Source organism: Microcaecilia unicolor, chromosome 5, assembly GCF_901765095.1.
Source record: "Microcaecilia unicolor chromosome 5, aMicUni1.1, whole genome shotgun sequence".
NCBI lineage: Eukaryota > Metazoa > Chordata > Amphibia > Gymnophiona > Siphonopidae > Microcaecilia > Microcaecilia unicolor.
The window spans coordinates 43,018,111-43,037,994 of record NC_044035.1 but is presented as its reverse complement, the minus strand read 5'-3'; the positions used below and the strand labels follow the sequence as shown (position 1 = coordinate 43,037,994).

The 19,884-nt window shown below is 44.4% G+C and overlaps 1 protein-coding gene across 1 annotated transcript; it reads right to left on the bottom strand.

Moving 5' to 3' along the window:
• Positions 1–1,129: 1,129 nt before the first annotated feature.
• On the bottom strand, positions 1,130–19,803 carry TWNK (twinkle mtDNA helicase). The gene is made up of 5 exons (XM_030204778.1): positions 18,177–19,803; positions 17,589–17,829; positions 13,495–13,602; positions 11,656–11,797; positions 1,130–2,193 (listed from the first exon to the last, which is right to left on the bottom strand). The coding sequence occupies exons 1-5, from the start codon at positions 19,534–19,536 to the stop codon at positions 1,945–1,947; spliced, it is 2,100 nt and encodes a 699-aa protein (XP_030060638.1). The 5' UTR covers positions 19,537–19,803; the 3' UTR covers positions 1,130–1,944.
• Positions 19,804–19,884: the final 81 nt, after the last annotated feature.

Genomic DNA, 19,884 nt, shown 5'->3' with positions numbered 1-19,884 from the left:
TGCCCTTTCTTCACTCCAGAATTGTTGCTTGCACACTCTCTCGGTATCTGGTGCTCACTTAGGGCCCCTTTTACCAAGCTGCAATTAAAGGGACTCTGCGGCAGCATCGGTGCGTGGATTTGCCACAGCAGGTAAAAGGCTTTTTTTTTTTAAAGGGAACTGGCTCTGCAGTAAATGAACCACTTGCTGCTTGGCCATTTCTTGGGGAAGCCCTTACTACCACCCATTTAGGAGGCGGTAAGGGCGTCTGCGCTACCCCGGCAGAAACCTGCCCGATTACCATCAGGTGAGCCCCCGACGCTAGAAAATAAAAATGCGTTTTCTAGCGCCGGAGTTGGTGCTGCGGCAGAGGCCAGGACTACCGCCGGGCAGTAAGCCCAATTTGCTGCATGCCAACATGGCAGTAGCCCTACTGCCCTTTAGTATCCACCTGTCCCCTCTGCTATGTTTTGATTGGCCCCCACCTTCTCTGGAACTCTCACCCCCCCCCCCCCCCCCAAAGACACCTACAATTGGAACTTTCCTGAAGTTGAAAGCAAGGCTTGAAACCCACCTGTTTTCCATGGGTCTGATCATAAATCAGACCCATTTATTCCCTACTTCTTCTCTTTTGTCTTCCCTCATTCTCAATTCTTGTTCCTTTCTGTATCTGCTTTACTTTCTATCAAATTTGGAGTTCCTTTCTATTTTTTTGTAATTAATTGTTGTAAACTGCTTTGCCATTATTTAACAAAAGGCAGTATATTAAAACTAATAAACCATAAACTTGCCCAGAGCAGGAAGTTAATTCAAAACAGGTGACCTTTAACAAATCAGACCGCTTCCTGCCGTCAACCGTCCGAAAGCCTCATAGGATTTTGTTATTGAGATTGATAGTCTGCTAGAAAGGAACAGTGCCACAATAAAATCATGCTACAGTACAAAATCCCAACAGCAATTTGCATTATCTATTCAAAAAAAGCAGGTCAAAAATAGGCACGGGTTGGTTTCAATTTTACCACAGACCCTTTTCCGGGCCCATAGAAAAAAAAAAAAAAAAAGTTCTTTTCTCCAGATGCGGTAAAAACTGGCTCAGCGTGCGCCCAAAACATGCGCCCCACACTACCGCAGGCCACGTTTTGCCGCGGCTTAGTAAAAGGACCCCTGAGTGATCAGCCTGCCAATCAGACACTCCTAGTTAATGAAAAGATGAGAGAAACTATTTCATTCCTAAATAACTCTAGGGCAGAAAACATGCTCTATCCTCTGTTCATGTGCATCCTGAAGTGATGAGAGCACAGGCTTTGAGCAGACTTCTCCAACGGCAGTAAAGTTATTGAAAAACAAACGTTATGCTGATAGAAATGAAGTGCCAAAGGGACTTCCGTGCCCTGTCCGTGCACTCCCTGCAGTACTGTGTAAAAGGTACAGCTCCTCATGTGTGATGACAAAGATCCTTCCTTTGGTTCCGTATTTAAGCCAGGATGCCTTTGTTGTTGTTTGGTTTTTGGTTTTTTTTTTAAGCATTTTAGCACCGATTTGTCTGTCCACAAGCATGATAACTTCCACTAAACTGCACCAATCAGCTCAAAACTTGGGGTGGGGTACAGGAGAAAAGGTAAGGAGGAACATGCACCACAATCACACACGTTACACTATCGAGAATGACTGGAACCTGAGAAGGTTCATCTCATTTTCAACGTACGTTTGGTTTTCCCTTCTTCTCTAACTCCAGCGGATTTTCCTTTGCCCTGTAGGATGATGGAGAGGTGAGTGCCAGCACCACCCCAAGTCTCAGCCTAGTCCCAAGTACACAGTTTGCAGGCTGAGGACCCCAGTGTAATACATCAAAAAAGTGTGCTTGAAATGACATGACTCATTAAGACACCATAACCAGCTGCTGCTTGCGTCTCTTCCTGAACTGAAATTTACTAGACCAGTTAATGAAAGCTTCCCTGCCATTCTCTATGACTTTTTTCCAGATGTTTCCACTGCAGGCTTCTTTAACTGCACTGTACTGTCTTCTTTTAATTTCTTTAACTTGCTTTTCCCCTTGGGGGAGGAGAAGGTGAGAGAGGCTTTGTTGAATTCCAAGGGAAAGATGCCTACATCTCCATCAAACCTGTTCTTGGCCACCTGCAGATACCTCTTGCCTGGGCCTGTGACCAGCTTTCTGTCCTGAAGGATCAGCACATTATCAGCTTCCTGACTTGCCTGGACAGAAAGAAAGAGAGGTGGGTAAGCCATACGTATTATGTCAACGTACCATTCCACTAACAAATTTACTACCACGTAAAATACAGAGAAGGAGCTCATGCCCAACTGCCAACCGATATAACTAGAGAGTCAATCATAAGATCAGCTTCAAAACTTGTGCAATGTTCATTCCTTCACCAAAATCATAATGGTCAATGAATTTCCCCTTCTTCGCAATGTCCACCTAGTAATCCACTGACTGCCTTTCTGGAGGATCCTTTTCTATAGTTTAGGTAGGAATAAAGTTTAAAGTTAATAGCTATTATTTTCCTACTAGTGGGTATTTTTTGGATTAAAGTGTACCTTTTTGATCATCAACAGCAATCTAGCCCCAAAGTAATGTGCTCACATTTCATCTAGGAAATACATTAAGAACTACAGAAAAGATGTGGTCTAAGGAAGAGATGTATGATTTTCTTTGTATAGCATATACCTGTTAAATTTAATTTATCTATATTGCATGCAAGTGAATTTATATAACTTGTAAAGTTTAATTGAAATTAATAAAAAAAAAAAAAAAAAAAAAAAAAAAAAAAAAAGAACTACAGAAAAGCAGCAAGGAAAGCAGTAAAATTAGACACAGTATCTCTCAGCAGGCCACAGGGAAAGATAGTGGCAAGACAGGAAGCTCCCCAGCTCTGTGCACTAACCAAATGGTTAGGAGACATTATCACAGGGGTGGAGGAGTAGACTAATGGTTAGAGCAGTGAGCTGTAACTCTGAATTCAGGGTTCGAATATCACTTCTCCCACTAACCTTGAGCAAGTCACATCATCCACGACTGCCTCTGGTGCCCATGGGCTTTGTCTGCATTACCGCACCGGAACCTGCTAGCACAGTTTGATAAGAGGCCCTTAAGACTGTAAGCCCTCTTGTATATGATATACCCCTTCTTGAGTTTGTGAGCAAATTTAATCTCAATTATATTTCATTTACATTTTGTTGCCAGGTCCTATTTTAATAGACTTAGCCCAAGTCGCTTTTCAATCAAGGTCTTAACCCTTTTCTACATGCGGGTGATGTTACAATAATAAACAAAAACAGCGAAGATGACACTAAATAACAAAAAAGTGAAAAAATGGAAAGGAAGATGAAAACAGGAAAAAACATAAAAAATGTGACAAAGAAAAAAACCAAAAATATACACTTAAAAATAAAAAAATAAAAAATGAAACACAAAATGTGTGTGTAAACAAAATTAAAAATCAGAAAAAGACGACACAAGAATGATGCAAAAAATAAAAAATTAATTAAAATAATATAATTTATTAAGGTGATATGACTCGACACAGCTGTGTTTCGGCCAAACCGGCCTGCTGTGTCGAGTCATATCACCTTAATACACAGCTGTGTCGAGTCATATCACCTTAATAAATTATATTATTTTAATTAATTTTTATTTTTTGCATCATTCTTGTGTCGTCTTTTTCTGATTTTTAATTTTGTTTACACACAATTTTGTGTTTCATTTTTTATTTTTTTATTTTTAAGTGTATATTTTTGGTTTTTTTCTTTGTCACATTTTTTATGTTTTTTCCTGTTTTCATCTTCCTTTCCATTTTTTCACTTTTTTGTTATTTAGTGTCATCTTCGCTGTTTTTGTTTATTGTTGTTTTTGCGAAGACAGGTTTCTTCTGTATTTGGTACGGTGATGTTACAATATACATACCTTTCAAATTGAACCTTTCAGAAATCACCAATCAAATAAAAAAAACAGCCTAAGCCTAATGGATACCTGGGTTATGACATTCAAACTAAAACTCAATAAAGAAAAAACACATTGCCTCATTCTTTCATCTCAACATTTTACAAACTACCCCACAGCCATACATACCCAGGAGCACACTCAGCTCAGATAACCTGAAAATCCTCAGCATTATTATTGACAGCAACCTAATGCTAAAGAACCAAGCCACCGCCATTACAAAGAAAATGTTCCACACAATGTGGAAACTCAAACGGGTAAAACAATTCTTCCCGAGGGAAACTTTTTGCAACATGATTCAAACAATGGTATTAACACATGTCGATTACTGCAATGGAGTATATGCGGGATGCAGGGAACAAATCCTAAGGAAACTACAGACTGCTCAGAATACGGCAGCCAGGCTTATCTATGGAAAATCTAAATTTGAAAGTGCAAAACCCCTCTGGGAAAAACTACACCGGCTACCAATCAAGGAACGTATCGCTTTCAAGATTTGTACCTTTGTTCACAGAATAATACATGGTCTAGCTCCGAGCTATATGTCTGAACTAATCGACTTACCAATTAGAAACACAACTGAATCAGCCAGAACATACTTAACTCTTCACTTCCCAAGGTGTAAAAGCCTGAAGTATAAATCAACATACACGTCAAGTTTCTCTTACATACGCACACAGCTCTGGAATTCTCTACCAAAACGCCTGAAATCTACAAACAATCATCTAGAATTCCGAAAAAATCTACAAACTTACCTGTTCAAGAAGGCATACCCCACAGTATCTGACGTAAACACCGAATAATGAAATACGGCATTTTAATCAGGAAACGGACGGTTTTCAACCCCGACGCATGATCACACCGAAACATTTTGTCTGTACCCCCCCCAACCTATTTACCGATACTTCTTTACTGTATTTGTTCACACCAGAGTCTGTAACCACCTCTCTGGAACAATGTAAGCCTCTAGAGGTCACGGGGGGGGGGGGGGGGGGGGGGGAATCGGAGGGAAATTCTGCGACTTATTCTTTTCTTTTAAATGTGGGGCCTGCATAACTGTCCACAAGTTTCAAGTTTATTAAGATTTACTAACCCGCCAGCCGGCAATGCTTTCCAGGCAGCTTACAATGTAGAAATTAAAAGGAGAAAAAGAGAGGAAAGTGAATACACACAGTGAGTGAAAGAGGGGGAGAACTCCATATATTCAAGAAAAGAAGGGAGGGAGCAAACAAGTAAGTTCTCAAGTAATTCAGAAGGGGGCAGAAGGGGTACCCAGGCCGCTCTTCCAGTAGAGACTATTAGCAAAATGCATCTTGAAATAAGAACGTCTTTAGGTCAGTCTTAAAAAGCAGGCAGAGAAGTCATGATGATACACGTCGGGGTCACCACTGTTTAAATGCCCCCCCTTTTAGACCCCTTTTTGTCCCCTCTACACGGAAGGTTAAAGACCGTTAGTTCATCCAAAAGGGTTTGAATTGTTTCCCTGACCTCAAGGGTTACCCAATCCCATGGGGGTCTGTTCTGGGGAGGCATCAGAAGGCGGAGTTCAAAGCTTATTCCCATGACCACAGCTTTCTGTCCATTAGGATCAAAGTAAATCTTTAACCTTTTATTTTCCCACATATATTATATTGAAAATCAACCCAAATTAGTTCAGGGAATCAGTATTATTGGTGTGTGGATTACTTAGTAGATCAAGTGGTAAATAGAAGGTAGATAGAAATATAGAAATGAAGACAAAGATAGTTTCCAGAGATAAAGTATTTATTCTCACCAATATAAGGTCTTCAGGACAGTACAATCATCAAACAGATTCTGAGTTCAACTGGACAGAGCTCTGCTGTCGGTCAAGTGTTGGAGGAAACTTCCCACTTTCTGTCTAAATCTCATCTCCTTTTATAGGCGAAGACCTCTATACAAGTTAATGGCAAGACCCTGTTTTTTTTTTATTCTTGCCCAACTCTTTCCGGCAGGTGTACATCTGTACCATCTCTTTTCCGGTTCTAGCTATTTCAAAACATTTCCGTTCTCGTAAACATCTTGTTTTTTTCTTGATACCAAAATATCTATTTTAGCTATTGCAAATGATTGTGAAACTTCCGTTTTCGTCAACACTTGTTTTTCTCTTTCTCTCCTATTATTAACATATCAGCTTTCATAACATCTTATGATCTGAGTATCATCTCGTAGAAGCACAGACTTCATTTTAAAAACCAGATTTTATCCATTCTAATCCATTATTCAACCATCATATGTGCTACATTCAATTTGTAAGTTGTACCAGGTTTTATTAACACTCTTCCTGCAATCCTGCTTCTGCAGGTTCTCTACTATAAGGCCATCAATGGGTTATCAGGCCTATTCAGGACTTCTCAGCTGGCCAAAGCCCTGTAACTTGGCCTACCACCATTCCAGTGGATAGGCCTCAAGCTACAACACATATTAACAGAAGGTAGGAGGTTCCAAAGATAGGGCTCTTGGATGGAGAAAACGGAGGCTTGCGTGTGTTCATATAGCACTTGCTAATAAATCGGTACAGTAAGTAAATTTTGATCCCGAGAACAAAGAGCACATACTGTATTAAAGGGCAGTAAAGATATAAAGGTTCCTTCGAGACCAAAGTTTTAAAGACAAGCAAAACTAACTTGTACATGATTCAATGAGTAATGGGAAGCCAATGGGATGACTTTGGTAGTGGTGTTATGTGATCAAATTTGCCAGCCTTATGGATTATTCGAACAGCATAAGCTCCGACACCATCTCAACTAGGCTCAGATACTCAGTGCCAAAGCCTGGACATGGCCCAACACTGAATATCTGGGTCCTAACTCTGCCTGTGCCTCTCAGCATTAAAAAAAAAAAACTGCCCACCACGGGCTGAATAATGTGTGGACTGCCTTTTCTCATAAGCACATAAGAGTAACCATACTGGGTCAGACCAATGGTCCATCCAAGCCCAGCATCCTGCTCTCCAAACAGTGGCCAAGCCAGGTCACAAGAATCTGACAGAAACCCAAATCGTGGTAATACTCCATACTACAAATCTCAGGGCAAGCAGTTGCTTCCCCATGTGTCTCAATAGCAGACTATGGATTTTTCCTCCAGGAATTTGCCCAAACTTTTTTTTAAACCCTGATATGCTAACCGCTGTTACCACATCCTCCGGCAAAGAGTTCCAGAGCTTAACTATTCGTTGAGTGAAAAAAATATTTCCTCCTATTTGTTTTAAAAGTATTTCCATGTAACTTCCTCGAGTGTGCCCCAGTCTCCGCACCCCTGGAATGAGCAAAAAAAAAAAATAAAAAATCGATTCACTTCCACTCGTTCTACATTACTCAGGATGTTGCAGACCTCAATCAAATCTCCCCTCATCTGTCTCTTTTCCAAGCTGAAGAGCCCTAACCTCTTTAGCCTTTCCTCATACGAGAGGAATTCCACCCTCCCTCCCCCCCCCCCCCCCCAATCATTTAGGTCGCTCTTCTTTGAACCTTTTCTAATGCTGCTATCTCTCTTTTGAGATACGGCGACCGGTGCGGATACACCATGGAGCGACTTCCCTCTACAATGGCCAAAGATGGGAGAGTGTAGAAATGAGTATCCACATGTTTCAGGAATACTGAGTAAAGCTCATATTGGTCTCATTTAAGTATACAAGGTGAATAGAAATCTCCTCCTCCTCCTCCTCAAATGAACCAACAAGAAGCAAATTAACTTTCAAGCCAAAAGTACTAGACCAGGAACATAGGCATGGCAATCAAACATATAAAATGCGAGTGACCGTACTCACCCGCAAATGCGCAGTAGAGACTTCTCTCTCTGTCCCGCCCCCGCATCAATACGTGATGACGAGGGCGGGACAGGGCGGGAAACTGCGCGAAAGGGAGGGAGGGAACCGCTCCCCCCCCCCGAGGTCGCCACTACTGCTCCCCCCCCCCGGAGTCGCCGCCACCGGTTCCCCCCCCCCCCCGAGTCGCCGCCACCCCCCTCCACCCGGCCCGGGCCCTCACTTTGCTATTGAACTTTCATCGCCGAAAACGCAGCAGGGCAGATCAGCTGAGCTCCCGTCAGCCTTCCTTCCCTGCCTGTGTCCCGCCCTCGCCGATGTTACGTCACACGAGGGCGGGACACAGGCAGAGAAGGAAGGCAGACGGCAGCTCAGCTGATCTGCTCTGCTGCGTTTTCAGCAATGTAAGTTCAATAGCGAAGAGAGGGCTCGGGCCGGGTGGAGGGGGGCGGGGGCGGCGACCTTGGGGGGGGGGGCAGGAGAAAGGCGGGATATGGGAGGTATCAGAAGGAGGGGGGCCTTGGAGCTGAGAGGGACAGAGGGCCCTTGGAGCTGGGAGGGAGGTACAGAGGGCCTTGCAGCTGGCAGGGAAGGAGGGGGGCCTTGGAGCTGGGAGGGAGGGACAGAAGGGGGCCTTGGAGCTGGCAGGGAAGGAGGGAGAGCAGGGGGCCCTGCAGCGGCGAGGGGAACGGGCCCTGGAAAACCCCCATACCAATACTCGCCCGTTTTAACGGGCTTAACGGCTAATATATTTAGACTTGAGTGCCAGCAAAAACTTGTTTAAGAAACCATGGCAAACATTTGTCGTCTCTCTTTCTCTATCTTTGTACTTTTGTTGCTTTCTTGTTCTCTTGCTTTGTTTATATGTTCTTTTGTAAGGAATGATGGAGGATGGGTTTTAGCTTACTATCTTTTCTTTCTTGTCTCTCCTTCAGCCTCTCCTAAGAGTTGTCAAGGGGGCAGTTCAACTCTTCTAGGCCTGAGCTCACCACAAGCACCAATTCTGGGGCATCTGGGTGACCCAGTGCCCAAGAATTTCCCACCCCTGCAAGCCTCTCTCAATCCATAATCAGAAAAGGAAGTGATTGTAAATAAAAACACCCAAATCTGTGCTTTAGTTGCAAAGTTCCTTTGAAAATTTGCAGTATACTCAAGAGCTCCCATATCCAGTGTAAGGTCTCCCATCCTGACAGTTTTCATTTTAGACCCCTTTCGAGTGTCATTCTGTCAGAGCACGGTTGAACTTCATTCTCTTCTCCATACCACTGCTATACGACATTTTTAAATACAGTTTCACAAGGAAATCAAAGACATGGATATTTCCTCTAACTGTATTGTTTTAGTTTCATACGAAAAACATGCTTCATTCTCGAAAAAACCAAACAGCTACTGAAACTAAAACAAGCAAACAGGAAAGTTTCAGCCAGTCTGGGGCACAGGTGCTACTCTTTTACTGGGGGGGGGGGGGGGGGGGACACGTGAAAGGCACAAGTCAGGAAACAAGCTGATCATATGCAGCGAAGGCTGCGTTGTCCACCATTGTTGGGTATTATTAGGAAAGGAATGGAAAACAAAAATGAGGACATTATATCTTTGTATCGCTCCATGGTGCGACCGCAACTCGAATATTGTGTTCAATTCTGGTCACTGAATCCCCCCCCCCCCCCCAAAAAAAAATGGTGGAATTAGAAAAGTTACAGAGAAGGGCGACAAAAATGATAAAGGCAATTGAATGATTTCCCAATGAGGAAAGGCTAAAGCGGCTAGGGCTCTTCAGCTTGGAGAAAAGATTGCTGAGGGGAGATATGACAGAAGTCTATAAAATGATGAGTGGACTGGAATGTGTACATGTGAATCACTTGTTTACTCTTTCCAAAAATACTAGGATTAGGGGGCACGCAATGAAGCTACAAAGTAGTATATTTAAAACAAATCAGAGAAAATATTTCTTCACTCAACGTGCGATTAAACTCTAGAATTCGTTGCCAGAGAATGTGGTTTTAAAAAAAGGTTTGGATGGCTTCCTAAAGGAAAAGAACATAGACCATTATTAAAATAGTCTTGGGGAAAATCCACTGCTTAATTCTAGAATAAAGCAGCATAAAATATATTGTACTGTTTTTGGATTTTGCCAGCAACTTGTGACCTGGATTGGCCACAGGATGCTGGGCTTGATGGCCCTTCGGTCTGTCCCAGTATGGCAATACTTATGTACTGTGAATGTGATGGGGTGGAGGGTGATGGCAGCTGCTAGATTTCCCCCCTCCCCCAGATGCCGAGTGCGACAGAATGGAAGATGTGCCTGCTACTACACTTTAAAACAGTAATCATTTGAGATTAGAAACTGCTCACCTTCGAGCAGTCACAAAGCTCTGACAACCTTTCTTGCAGAGGTCATGGCTATCATAAACGCCAGACCCCCTAATACCAGTGTCTTCAGATCTAGAGTCGCCACCGATTTTAACACCAGCTATGCTTCTAACACAAAAGACTAATGTCACTCCCACTCCGCCAGGAAATTCCAAAGGTAGCAACATCTACAAGCATCAACAGAAGCAGATTCAAAACCTTACAGGCATCTTTCAGAAACACTGGAAGACAGAATAACGTCCTATTCTGCAGTATTGAAATAAATGGCAGAATAACCAGCCCAACCTACATGTGCAGCTTTCTTAAATTAATCCCCCTATCTTCTTACTCCTGTTACTCTGTCTTACCTATCTATATTTTCCATCTTTGCTTATACCCTATACTGTCTATTAAAATGTTTTATTTCACTTTGTATTGTTATTTGAATATTATTATTACTGCTTTAAAGTTTGACTTATTCTTGCAGTACACCACATTGAGCGAATTTCTTCAAAAAGATGGTAAATAAATCCTAATAAATAATAACAATTAGAAACATGCAACACTCACCTTAGGTGAGTGACCCAAAGAGGGGTATTTTCAAATCCTTAAATTTCACCGTACCTAGACATGGACGTTTCTGATTTTCGGCAATTTTCGAAACCAAAGACGTCCATGTCAAAAACAACCAAATGCAAGTCATTTGGTCGTGGGAGGAGCCAGCATTTGTAGTGCACTGGTTCCCCTGACGTGCCAGGACACCAACCGGGTACCCTAGGGGGCACTGCAGTGTACTTCATAAATTGCTCCCAGGAACACAGCTCCCTTACCTTGTGTGCTGAGCCCCCCAAAACCCACTACCCACAACTGTACACCACTACCATAGCTCTTACGGGTGAAGGGGGGCACCTACATGTGGGTAAAGTGGGTTTGTGGTGGGTTTTGGAGGGCTCGCTGTTTCCGCCACAAACATAACAGGTGGGGGGGGGGGGGGGCTGGGTCCACCTGTCTGAAGTGCACTGCACCCACTAAAACTGCTCCAGAGACCTGAGTATGACATCTGAGGCTGGCACAAAATATTTTTAAAGATGTTTTTTTGAGAGTGGGAGGGGGTTGGTGACCACTGGGGGAGTAAGGGTCGGTCATCTGGTCATTTCAGGCACCTTTTTGTGCCTTAGTCGTAAGAAAAACAGGTCTGAGTGAAAACGTCCAAGTGCTCGTCGGGGACGTTCTTGTTTTTTCCATTATGGGTCAAGGGTGTCCAAGTGTTAGGCACGCCCAAATCCCGCCTTTGACAAGCCCCCTTGAACTTTGGCTGTCCTTGCGATGGAGTGCAGTTGAAGAAGTCCTAAATCGAGCTTTGATTATACCGATTTGGACGTCCTTCTCTTTTGAAAATGAGCCCGAAAATCTCCCACAGGGAAGGAATACTGGTTATGGCTGGGAGAAAAAAAAATCTGTACAGGGCTAGAGTGGGCTTATGTTTATTTAATACAATCAAAGTGGTTTACAATTAAAATGGCTCATAAAAGCATTTGAAAAGAACTACAAAACAGATGAAATTGAAAAGTAAGTCTCTTACTTTTGCAGACCCAAAAATAGATGCTGTTTGGAGCTCCTTATCATCCTCTTCTTTCCTTGGATGAATGACCAGGGTCACGTGACAACTATTCTCTGTGGCAAACTTCCTGAAGGTACCAACAATATAATCTTGTAGAGCAAGCCTAGGACAAGAGGGAAAGCAGGCTAGCAGTTATTTCTGACCAGGTTAAAGGAACATTTCACGTTCCTATCAAAAAAGATAAGAGGTAAAGAACTGACAAATATCTACACTGAAACTCTGAAAAATGTTTCCTCCAGTCTCTTGGGGTGAGAGTCAGTTGACAATAACTGAACAATGCTGTAATTGTTTCATTCCCCTTATACACTAATGGGCCTCAGGCCTGCATTCCCATCCCAAGCAAATGCCATTGCTAAAAACTGTTCCACTGGCAGAATTAGAACAAACTGGACAAGCGTAAAGAATTTTAAGTTGCCTACCCAGGGCTAAGCAGGTAGTGCAGCCACACAGGCAGCGAGAGAGATGAGACAAAAAACTGCTCCCCATCCATTGTGTCCTCTGTGGTAGCCAGGGCACAGTGGGAGGTGTTGCACAGGGCATGATTCTGGCTCAGGATGCTTGTGTGCTTACCAAAGTTTTCAATACTGGGAAGAGAAGTCTTAGAGTTCTTGATTAATTCATTTTTGCCCAGGACTACCAGGAATTTTAAAAAGAGGGCAGGGCCAATTTAGTGGCTTTGTGGTGGATGCTGTATAGTGCCATACAGAAGATCCACGTTTGATGCCTGGTTTCTGCTCTCAGAGGATGGGGGTGGTATGGAGGCAGTGTTTACAGCTCCCTCCACTGCTCAACAAACACTCATTGACCAGATTCGGGGTGCATTTGTACCGGGTACCAGAGGAGTTGAGTACAGGCCGATCAAATGCATTTTCAGCTGAAACCAAAACTCTCCTCCCATGATCGCTCTCCAGCCCCCCATCCCACCCAACCACCCATAGGCCCTCCGTGAGCCTGAAGAAGCCCTGCTGGTCTAGTGACCTCTTTGGGGGGGGGGGGGTGGCAGGAACAAACCCCACTCATTTCTGCATGGTGTCACTGCTCAGTAGAAATGGGTGCAGAGACTGCTACAGGAGGTCTGGCAGACATTTTAAGACTGGAACCAGTACAGGGCAGGAGACTGGCTTCTGCCTGTGCTGGTTCCAATCTCAAAATGGCTGCCAGGACCGACCACAGCAGTCTCGGCAGCCATTTCTACTGGAACTGGCCCTGTGCAGGAGCGCTCCTGGGCCCATTATCCACCAACAATGAGTACGCCAGGAGGGGGCCGGGCTCAGAAGGGGAGCTGCATGGGCTTATTTTCGCCGAAACTGAGTGACCAATTTCAGTTAAAGATTCAGTTTCAGTCAGGTTCTAGAGCTCAGGGCTGTGGCTCTCAGCCAAGGTTTGTCACTGCAACGGCTGGGCAAGAGCTTATAAAACAGAAGGAAAGTACAGGGTAGCTGTGAATTGCAGCTCATATCTGCTGTGGCCCATTCCTCAACTGAGCTGGAAGATCAAAAGGAAAATGCTGGATTAAAAAAATATTAATTGGGAGGAGGAAGGTGTCACAAAAATGTATGACTAAGCAAAATTTCAAACAACCCAAAGGAGCAAGAGAAAACTGCCAAATCCCATGCAACATCTGATTAGTAAAAAGTAAATGTGCTACCATGAGTTTCTGAAAGAAGGAACACCTCGGACTAGGAAAGGTTATTTTCTGAAACTCACTCACTGGGGAGGGGGCCCTAAATTCTCTAATGATGAAGTGAAAACCGGGTGGCACAAAGCTGGAAGCAAAGACAAATTCCAGGAAAGACTTACTTGTCAGTGGAGAGCTGCTCCTGTCCCATCATGAACTGGAGGTTATCAATGACCACATGGCCGATGTCATACATGTAGACTGCATGGTGCATAACATCCACCACCAGCCTGCCAGAAACAAGCGCAGAAAAAACCCCAAGTCACGTCCTGAACAGGAAGAGTCATCACAAAAGTTCAAATCACCTACTAAAGTCGGGCAGCTATCCAGTTCTGAACTGAAGTCTAGTAAATGGGCAGAGAACTAAGCATCAGCTTTCTAATAAACACTCACATTCATATGGTGCCTTCAGTTCAAATACAATTCTAATACATGCTATATGAAAAACATTCAGGAACTTCAGGGACACATCCAGCATCTGATGTACATAAAAGTATCTAACATGAAGACGGTGAAAAGATAAGCACTGGGTGAAACCAGTGGAGTGGAGGAGTGGCCTAGTGGTTAGGGTGGTGGACTTTGGTCCTGGGGAACTGAGGAACTGAGTTTGATTCCCACTTCAGGCACAGGCAGCTCCTTGTGACTCTGGGCAAGTCACTTAACCCTCCATTGCCCCATGTAAGCCGCATTGAGCCTGCCATGAGTGGGAAAGCGCAGGGTACAAATGTAACAAAAATAAAATAGATACTATTGGAGATTCTACATGGAATGTTGCTATTCCACTAGCACTAAACAAAATAAACCAGGACCTTAGCCACCGATTATTAAAGTCTCAGCTATCACCAATGCACTAGTCCACTCATCCAATATTTGTAATACAATGCACACCCGTGAGTAGCAAGGGAACCCTCAGATGATTTTGCCACTTCTCATGCAGTCAAGCATACTGCTCTGAAATGGTATAGCGTTTCTTTCATCGGGTATCCCTGCAGTGAGTTCGGAAGACTTTTTTTTTCTTTTTCTATATTATTGCTTCCCGACACCACTGTGCTACAATTTTTCAATCTTTTTAAACCAAATGTGCAAAGTAATGGACTAAATACTTTAAACTTTCAGTCTTTTAAAACAAATGTGCAAGGTGAAAAGCTGAGTACTTATCCAGTCTCGTGGGAATTCTTCCACTTTATTCCTCTTTATTCCTCACTGCCTTCCCCTGAAACCGCCCGACTCTGCAGGTTTCAATTGCTTGCTTCAGGGACGAGGGTTAAGGCATGAAAAACATTTGGATGAGTGGACTAGTGCATTGGTGATAGCTGAGACTTTAATAATCGGTGGCTAAGGTCCTGGTTTATTTTGTTTAGTTTTGGATGTTACCAGAGACACGATATTCTTGTGCTATTCCACTAGCAACATTCCATGTAGAAGGCTGCGCAGGCTTCTGTTTCTCTGAGTCCGACGTCCTGCACGTATGTGCAGGACGTCAGACTCACAGAAGCAGAAGCCTGCGCGGCCACATTGGTGGAATAGCAACATTCCATGTAGAATCTCAAATAGTAGCAACAGTGGAGGAGTGGCCTAGTGGTTAGGGTGGTGGACTTTGGTCCTGGGGAACTGAGTTCGATTCCCACTTCAGGCACAGGCAGCTCCTTGTGACTCTGGGCAAGTCACTTAACCCTCCATTGCCCCAGGTACAAATAAGTACCTGTATACAATATGTAAGCCGCATTGAGCCTGCCATGAGTGGGAAAGCGCGGGGTACAAATGTAACCAAAAAAAAAAAAAAAAAGAAAGCACCAAATTGATCACAGACAAGGCCCACCAACATGCCGAGAAGCGAGGGGGCAGACCCTAAAGTGGCAAACAGACAGAAACTTGGTTAAATGATAAACAGGTAAACAAATTCACATGAGAGAAGAGGGGTTATCAAAGAAGTGTCACCATGGATCACCCTTGGGTCCACTTTTTCTCAATATTATTTCAAACTGGATTTTTAGATTTAAATTACTTGTGCTTCTAAATCTGAACTCAAGGCAAGTTACATTCAGGTACATTAAGTATTTTCAAACTGCTCCAGAACACTAACAATCTCAATTTGGTATCCGAGGCAATGCCAGGTTAAATGATTTAAGTAAAACAAACATTGGCTTACAGGGTTGAAAGTTGCAATCTAGTCATAAAAACCTCAGTTGAGCAAATGTACAGCAATACTGCTTCTTATTTTTCTACTGGCTATGATAGTAACAGGAAAAATGAAGGGTGTTTCTTTCTTCTGAATGCCCAGCATTTGTGTGATGCATTGGCCAGTATGTCAAACCAAATATCAGGTTTTTGAAGGGAAAATAAAAACACCACAACAGGGGTCTTCATCATGTTTTAGCAAACCAAACTGAGCTTAAGTGAGATAAGAAATAAGTAAGACAAACACAGGTAAGTAAAAATAACTGGAATGATGAGTAGAGTTGCTATATCTGTGCTCGATTGACCGGTGATTGTAACGTTCAACCCTCTAAGCCTTTTCTCCTCATTGTTGTTATTATTCCTTACTAGGAAAAAAGGCCTGTTTCTGATACAAATGAAACGGGTTTTCCTCAAGAGTGTGTGTGTGAGAATGTGATAGAGAGAGAGTGAATGTGTGAGTGTGTGTGACAGAGAGAGTGAGACTGGGTGCGAGAGTACGTGAGAATGAGAGTGTGTGCCAGGGCCCCCCCTCCCAGTTTCAGGGTGCAGCCGCCCCCCCTCCAAGTTCCAGGGTCGTTGCCCCCCCCCCCCTCCAGCCACCCTGTGATGTTTAAGTGCAAAATTAGGGAGCTGTGTAGTGTAATAAAACGCACCTGCAACGTTGTGAAGCTGACTCCGTGGCTTCACTGAAGTGAAGGGTTCGTAAGGTTCGTCAGTCTGTCACCATCTCTCTCGGCCCCGCCCTCACGCCTCTGATAGGTCCGCCACCCTCGACGGACCTATCAGAGGCGCGAGGGCGGGGCCGAGATGGTGACAGACTGACGAATCTGACAAACCCTTCACTTCAGTGAAGCCACGGAGTCAGCTTCACAACGTTGCAGGTGCTTTTTATTATAGTAGAGATGTTTCTGTCATGTAGTGTGTGGTTTACATGCAAAACTGGGCAAATTAACTGAAATTATTACACTATTGTTGAGAGGAGGAATGGGAGATACATGGAACAGCCTTCCAAAGAAAGTGATGGAGACAAAAACAGCCTTAATGGCAGAGAAGCAAGGAGACACACGATTTATCACATCATACTCCAAGGAGATAGGTTTTAGCTGCATAAGGAGAGGAATGACCAGCAGGGGAAAAAAAAAAAAAAAAAAAAGAGATGACAGTGCCCTTGTATAAGTCTCTGGTGGAGACCGCACCCACGGAAGGATATAAAAAGGATGGAGTTGGTCCAGAGGGCAGCTACGAAATGTCTTGGTCAAAATATATAGGGACAGGCTTAGGGACCTCAACATGTATACGCTGGAAGAGAGAGGATACGAGAGAGACGTTAAAATACCTCAGTGGCATCAATGTACAGGAGATGAGCCTTTTTCAAATCAAAGAAATCTCTGGAATGAGGGGGAATACGATGAAGTTAAGAGGAAACCGGCTTAGGAGAAATCTAAGATAATACTCTTTCACGAAAAGGGTGGTGGAGGTCATGGAGATGGGGATTGTGTCAGAGTTTAAGAAAGCATGGGACAGGCATGTGGGATCCCTTAGGAAAGGAAGAGTTGGTGGTTACTGAGGATGGACAGGGAGTGGAGGAGTAGCCTAGTGGTAAGTGCAGTGGACTTTGATCTTGGGGAACTGAGTTCAATTCCCACTGCAGCTCCTTGTGACTCTGGGCAAGTCATTTAACCCTCCATTGCCCCTGGTACAAAATAAGTACCTGAATATATGTAAACAGCTTTGAATGTAGTTACAAAAAAAATTTTAAAAAAACTCAGAAAGGCGGTATATCAAGTCCCATTTCCCTTTCCCTTTCCCTGCCATCATGTTTTTATCTATGTTTCTATGAACATACGAGCAGCTAGGTCAGGAACCCTTTAAAGACAATGCCACTTTAAAAGTCAGCCATCTAGCCTTCCTTCATAACCCCCCCCCCCCCCCCCCCAGCAAGTTCTGAGATGAGCAATCTCTGACTGGACCTATTTTGCATCATTCCACACCAGACCCACCAATACACACAGTGGAAAAATGGACATAAATCCTTTACTTGATATTCTGCTGTCCATGGAAGGTCATGAAGTAGAGTGGAAGGTCCTCAAACTTGTCTGCCCACACTTCATATTCCCCCAGCTGTTCTTCCAAGCGCTGCATTGCAAACTGGGTCAGCATAACCTTGGCCAGGCGTACATTATTGATTTCAAAGCTTCCCCACAGGGTGTTAATCCCCTGGGTGCAGAGGTCCAATGCATATTCACTGATGAAAGTGGTTTTCCCACTGCCTGTTGGACCTATTTCATGATAAACAAGAATTTAAAAAAAAAAAAAAGTATCACTTGGATGACCCTAGGGGGTTTTATGTACCTCTTTCCCCAAAAGTGACTTAGGTTGAGTGCCTTGGCTCTCTTCTTTGAGAAACCCAAAGATACAAAGGCGATCATACAAAGTTAAACTAGAAATTTGGGACCATAATTGTGGTGTTATTCTCACTGTGTATAGCAGTAAACTTAATTTTATTAGGGCCTTAACCACATAAAAAAAACACGTGGCTGGCAGTTTATCCAACTAAGAAAAAAAAACACACTTTCAGAAATATGTCAATGACTGAAAAACTAAAACTGCAAGATTTCAATCTTACCTGTAAAAATGGTCAGCTCCCCTTTCCGATGGCCCTTAAGGAGCTTGTTCAGTTCTGGAAATCTGGCCCACTTGACCCCTGCAACCTGTTCTACATTAGCCAGCTCCCCAAAGACTTCCTCCCGTAACTGTCGGAAAGAAACAATGGATTTATGAGCAGCAGGGATTGCAGTTTTAAGGATTTTCCCCAAATTAAACCCCCCTGCAAAAGCATCCAGAGGACAAGGCTGCTTCACCCCTGGGCGGATGAGAGAACAGCGCTTCAAGTTCAACTTCCGAGCAAAGAGCTTGGAGGCTTCCCAGGAACGCAGGTCATCCCCCAACCATAAGATGATCCGTTTAAACTGCTCTAGATAGGGCAGGAGGGCAGGAGGTAAACAGCTGACTCCACGAGGCAAAGCTATGGTCGGTAACCCAGTGGCCTGATTCAAAGCCAGGCTATCGACCTCTCTGCTTGTTATGACCACCTCGGTGTCTTTCTTTCCCATCAGATGATGGCCAAAAAGACTGTAGTAACTGGCAGGTTTCGGGAAGGTGGTCTCCAGGTACTTCAGCAGCTGCTGGTCACACTGCACAGAGAGCAGTTTCAGACCTTTTAAAAAGGAGTCTCTTGAACTGAACCACGGGAAGACCAAGCTCTTGGTGGGCTTGAAATATTTTACGCCAAATTTTTTCAGTGTAGGGTTGGAGATCCTCGTGATGTTGAACATGGTTTTGGCGAGCTGAGCTTCCTCCTCTTCTAAGTCCGAGAACCACACGGCTTTCTCCCAGACCCTCCGTACCTCCAGGCTGTCCATCTCCAGGTCCTCTCGATCAGTGTCGCTTTCCAGGAGGCTGGCGAAGGTCTGGGGACTGAGGAAGGTCAAGCCTTCTTCCTTCTGCAGCAGCTCGATGCCGTCCTGAAAGTCCTCCCAGCTGCCCTCCAGCAGCGTGGCTTTGCACAGGAAGCGCCCGGTGGTCTTGTCGATAAAGAGGCTGAAGTTTTCCTTGTCGGAGGGGTCGGAGCCCCGCGGCCGTTCCACGAACAAGCTCGGGGTGTGCAGGCAGCTGTAGCCATCGTGGAAAGAAATGTTTTTGGAGCGCAAGTACTGGCGGATTTCGGTCACCGACACGGGCTGCAACAGCTGCTCCGGCTGCGACAGCAAGTCCTTCTTGAAATGGCTGTAGTTGGGAGCCCGGGAACTGCGAGGAGCAACCGGGGCACGGGCGCTGGGTAGGCCAGCCTGTTTCCGCAGGCAGGGAGAGCACCGGTATCTCCGTGCAGGAGCAGGTAGAGAGGGATCTTGAAGCTTCCTAGCTGTGGAGGTCTGGAAGGACAAGAAGAAACGTAGAGACTGTCCGCGACAGAGGAAGCTCTGCATCGTCCTTGCTTGGCCGCCGCTCCGGCATCCTCAGGAAACCTGGTGGCCTCTGATAAACATCACTGCTCGGCTACTGAAACAGATCTTTTTTCCTTCTCAGCAGCTCTTGCTCCAGAGCACTGCAGCTTTACCCAAGCTCCGTGCTGACACGAAGCCTTAAGCAAGGAGCCCTCGGAGACATACTCCACTAGAGTTCCAAGAGCCCAGCAGCCTCCCGCTACTACGAGAGCTAGCTGATCTGCCGATCATGAATTCCCGCCAGTCCGTTACTATTCACACGTGTAGTAGCTCAGGGCGCTCCCATGATGAGCGCACTGTGACCTTTCACCCGGAACAAAAATACCCCGA

Excerpts from the sequence above, each read along its gene's own strand:
- TWNK (XM_030204778.1), bottom strand. The coding sequence starts at position 19,536 with ATGCAGAGCTTCCTCTGTCGCGGACAGTCTCTACGTTTCTTCTTGTCC. Across the intron at positions 17,830-18,176 it reads GGAGCTGACCATTTTTACAG|GTCCAACAGGCAGTGGGAAA; the intron begins GTAAGATTGAAA and ends ATCATGAAATAG. Across the intron at positions 13,603-17,588 it reads CATGGACAGCAGAATATCAA|GCTGGTGGTGGATGTTATGC; the intron begins GTAAAGGATTTA and ends TGTTTCTGGCAG.